Raw genomic sequence first — 5,016 nt, 5'->3', positions numbered from 1 at the left:
TGCTTTATGACCTTCACAGTGTAACATTACAATGTACAGCACAGCATTTAATTTTTACAATTACAAAGTGTTACTCTGAGTGTAGTGCAGTTATAGAAAGAGATAACTGTATGAATGTTAATATTAATAATCTGCTGTATATATTTGTGTAAAACCTGCGTGTAGTGTGTGTTTTTTAAATCGCTGTACATATTAAACCTTTAGCCAACAGATACACAGAAAGACCCACTTGGGACACCAAGGTGAGAAACTCATCCCTCCTGTGTGTGTGTGTGTGTGTGTGTGTGTGTGTGTGTGTGTGTGTGTGTGTGTGTTGTGTGTGTGTTTGCAGAAAAAGATCATGATCATCATCTGCTGCGTAATCCTGGGTGTGGTCTTGGCATCCAGTATCGGAGGAACTCTGGGCTTTTAGGCTCCCTGAGTGCAGAGGAAGCGGAGCAGATACACCAGACACATATATATCACACCTCCTGGAGATACGGAAGCTCCTGTCTGGTTATAAATCACATCAAACAAAAACACACCAAAAAAAACAAAAAAACAACGAAAACAAAAGCATAACTAGTGGATTAAACCATATATGAGAGGAGGAGGGTGGAATAAATCAATAAGCATTCTATTTACACACACTGTACATGTAAATGTATTGAACAGGAGAAACAGCACATGGGTTTAAACACCTGTACAAATATTACACTCTTCATTTACTTCACTTCTTTTCACTTCTTTTCTCTTTTATTTCTTTCTGCTTTTTATTTGCTTTCTTTTCTTTTTGTTTAAGGGTGTTTATTCCAGGACAGCGCCATCAGCTGGGTTTAGATTGTGCGCTTCCTTTTGAGTTTACATCAGAGGATGAGACTCGATTACAGTCATGGTTTCGTCAGGAGGGACTCCCTCACTCCTTACGTCTGTCCATCCATCCATCCATCCATCCATCCATCCATCCATCCATCCATCCATCCATCCATCCATCCAACCATCCATCACTTTATACAACAGCAGTGTTTCTTTTCAAAGCCTTCAAAAATCTCCAGGTGGGAAAAATAGACAGAAAGGAAAGGTGTGGAATGGAGGAGAGGAGGTGGATGAGTAAACAAGGCACCACTCAAAAACGTGTTCAACTATGCAGCTTTGATACCTGCTTTGAGTTCAGATAGGAATTGAGGTTTTAAATCAAACTGATTTGTAGGGAAAGTTTCGAGGTGAATCAGTGATTATTTAGATTTGGGTGATTTATGCAACACCTCTGCTGCTTTGTTTTTATTTTAACACTTAAATAATGACCAGGTTTTTTTGTGCTTTTTAATAGTTTGTGTTTGACTTGAAAAACCTTGGAGCTTGAAGGTCTCCTTGGAGTCTCATCTATGATTTATGACCAATGATAACTTGATAGTATTTTGTGTTTTGTGCAGTTTCTAGGCTTTATCTTCCTCATACCCAACATGAAGTACTAAATCCTTGCCAAAGAGCGTCTCTGATTGGCCGACGCATTTCCTCATCAGCTTTTTATTCATTTATTTATTTGATGAACACACAATTTAAGGTCCATCTACACAATAATGTTCATTTGGATTTTAATCATATATATATTTTTTAAGAATAACCAAAAGTCCAACTTGTACATGAAGCTCCGCCCCCTGACAGCTCCCATTAGTGAAAAGGCCCCGCCCCATATTTCAGGTCCAGACTGTAAGGGTTTAGGAAAACACTTTAGATGGGACAAGTCGCACTCAAGCTTTGGGACGCAACGATATGGTTCAGGAGGAAACCCCAACAACAACAACAATAATAATAATAATAATAATAATAATAGTAATAATAATAATAATAATAATAATAATAATAGTAATAATAATAATAGTAATAATAATAATAATAGTAATAATAATAATAATAACAGTGTGTATCTGAGTCCCTCCGTGCGAAATGCGCCCCTCGCTCCGCTGCGCTCCGTGGTGTGTACGATATTAGTGTGTGTGTGTGTGTGTGTGTGTGTTACTGTAATATGGTATGTGTTTTTTCTCACTGCAGCATGGTTTAGTCACGTGTGTGTCGAAGTGTCCGATCACGTACACGTCCGGGGTTCAGTATGCGGGTCGTCGTCACTGTTTATTTTTGACTCTTTGTCTAAAAGGCATGCAGTGTGTGTGTGTGTGTGTGTGTGTGTGTGTGTGTGCTCGTGTTTCTGCATGATGATTTAATGATCAAGTGTAACTGCACTTTACAGTCACATCCCATCACAATGCGGGGGGGGGGTGTTCTTTATTACACACACACACACACACCGTAAGGGTATTAAGGAAGTGTATTCAGTTATGTATAGTAAGCGTTGTGTGTGTGTGTGTGTGTGTAAGTGTGTAAGAGTAATAAAACCCAAAGTGTAATGCTAATGATCACTTGCTAAGTTACTTAGTTATGAATGAAGTTCACCAGTTGATGCTGTTACTATTCCACAAAGTTCATTCTCACTTTCTCTACACTCAGACCATAATAATAATAATAATAATAATAATAATAATAATAATAATAATAATAATAATGTAGGCGCTGACCTGGATAAAAAGTTTCTCGCTCTTTATTAATATATTTGTTTATTTAATATTTTTTTCCTTTTCATTTTTTTGAGGTTTACAAAACAAATCAGCATAAAAACTTCATTTTATGATTTTCAGCAACTATTTCAGTTTTGCTTTTTGCTGCTTATTATCATTCTTCTTCTTCTCCTTCTTCTTCTCTTGATTTGCTGATTTGCTTGTGGAAGTGTCAGTGGATTCTCCCCGCTCTGCTTTGGGGACAGTGTTTCTGCACTCCGGTGTTTATGAAGGAGTGCAGAGGATATTTATAATATCACATATATCTCATAATCTGAAAAAAAAATCAAATCCAGTGAAGTTTTTGCAGTGGGTGGGTGGGGGGTGGTGGTGGTGTATGATGATGAAGATGTTGAAGATGATGATGTGTATGAGGGATAGGAGCGAGTGGGGCGTGAGGAGGTTGTGGTGTGAGAGTAATATTGATATGGAATGGAAGTGAACTGAACTGGATCTCTGTGTCTGTAATTATTGTAAATAATTTAAAGAGATTAAAAAAAGACCTGCATGTCTATGTATAAAACAATCTCAGAGATTCCTGTCAAAGTTGACACATTGGGTTTTTTTTCCCGCTCTGGGTTTCCGTCTCTCCGACTGCCTGCAGCTTTTACTTCATAACTGAAAGGAAAAGTTTTAGAGAAAATTGAAACTGAAATATCAGGCAGTTTGTTCGAATTCAATACGCTCCAGAGTTCTCCGAGAGAGAGAGGCTCTGAGAAAAACGTGCTTCCTCAATTTCTCTCACACAGGTGGGAATAAAAGTGCAGTTTGGGGGACAGGGGGCAAAAGGTCACGTTTTTATTAAGATCACAGATTCATGAATTAAATTTAGTGTGATGGTTGAATGAAAATCAACCAATTTTGAGCTGATAATTGAGTCTGCAAAATATCACAATATTTCATTTACAAATCTCAATAGTGAGTAAAATCTATATGCAGGAAGAGAGAAGGAGTCGTCTCTGCTGACTGAGGAAGTTTCTTCTCAAAATCTAAATTGTATTTATGTGTAGAATAAATTACTGCAGCATTCTCAATCAGTAGGAATATTATTATTTTATTATTATTATTATTATTATTATTATTACTATTAGACAGAAATCTGTGCAATACTCAGTAAAGGGCTTTTAACCCATGTATAAAATAACCAAATGTGGAGTAAACGAGTGATCTGAATGAAGACCTTCTCAGAACCTGCCTGCAGCTTTTATTTCTACCCTGAAAGGACGAGACGGAAAACAAAGACCCGGTCGAGAAAAAACACTTTAGATTCAATAAAGGACGATAATTTAATGAGCTGCAACTTTGGCGGGAATCACCACGTTGTGTCCTTTTTTTTCCCTGTGTGTATGTGTGTGGGGATGTGTGTGTGTGTGTGTGTGCGTGTGCGTGTATGTGCGTGTACTGTATTGTATAAAAAAAAAAGAAAAGACAGAAACATGCTATCTTTCCCTCGCTCTCTCTCGCACTCTCGCTCTCTCGCATTCTCTCTCGTACTACTGTTTGCTGTTCTGTTTAGTTAGTGTGATGTGCCAGTATACCCTCTTGACCTTTGACCCCTGTGCCCGCACTCCCCCCATGGATCTTTAAGACGACGACTCTATGCAGATGCTGTCTTTTATAAGTGTGTCAAAAAAAAATTTAAGTTTGAAAAAAAGAGAAAAAGAGAAAACCCCGTCCAACAGACATTATGAAATGAAACAGAAAATGAATAAAGAAAAGCATTGTTCAGTGTAGCGACTGCTGTGTGTGTGATTCTTTAACCTCCATCAAAGAATTTCAATAAAGTTTGATAAAGAATGAAATAGAAAGGAGTAAAGGAGCTACAAGGAGGCACAGAACATTATGAGGCTACAAAACAAAACCACCCTGAAGCAAAACCTCAGAGAAGATCCGCAGAGAAAACGATCAGAAATGTGGACCAGAATAAAAACACAAGGAACAAAATGCTGCAACCTACAACAGACATCATCCTGCTAGCAGAAACCTGAGAAACCACCACCACCAGAGGTTTCACACAGAGCAAAGTCTTTAGAGTCATAGTTACAGATTCAAACTGCATTAGGAGGTGGAATCCACATTTGTAGGGTTGTGAGAGGGGACAGTGAGAGAGGTTATGTTGTGAGTGGAGAAGTTGTGAAGAGGAATTTTGTAAGTGGGCAATGCTGTGTGGAGGGACAGCATTCTCTTTCACAATGTCCCCCCTCTCAATGTCCACTTTCAAGAACAGGACCGAATTAAAATGAATAAAAAAACCCAGGACAGATTCAATGACTGCAGTGTAGAACTGCATCAACAGCTCCTGTGGCAGATGTACTTCCTTAATTGACCTAGAAATACATTCTCTGCTGGGCCTTTTTCAGAATCGAATTATGTTGGATTCCCATTTCAGGTCTTGGGAAATGGTAGTGCCCAGAAACTTGAAGTT

At 38.3% G+C, this 5,016-nt stretch overlaps 1 protein-coding gene across 1 annotated transcript in view; it reads left to right on the top strand.

The window, feature by feature from the left end:
• The window catches only part of stx1b (syntaxin 1B), a 36,023-nt gene extending 31,699 nt beyond the window's left edge, over window positions 1–4,324 (top strand). Inside the window, exon 10 of the mRNA XM_046835393.1 lies at window positions 332–4,324. Coding sequence (XP_046691349.1) covers window positions 332–412 — 81 coding nt within the window. The 3' untranslated portion in view covers window positions 413–4,324. The remainder of the gene's footprint in view (window positions 1–331) is intronic.
• The last annotated feature ends 692 nt before the right edge of the window (window positions 4,325–5,016 follow it).

This window comes from Silurus meridionalis, chromosome 22 (assembly GCF_014805685.1).
Source record: "Silurus meridionalis isolate SWU-2019-XX chromosome 22, ASM1480568v1, whole genome shotgun sequence".
In the NCBI taxonomy this organism is placed as follows: domain Eukaryota; kingdom Metazoa; phylum Chordata; class Actinopteri; order Siluriformes; family Siluridae; genus Silurus; species Silurus meridionalis.
The sequence above is the reverse complement of the archived record's forward strand: the minus strand, read 5'-3'. Positions and strand labels throughout refer to the sequence as shown.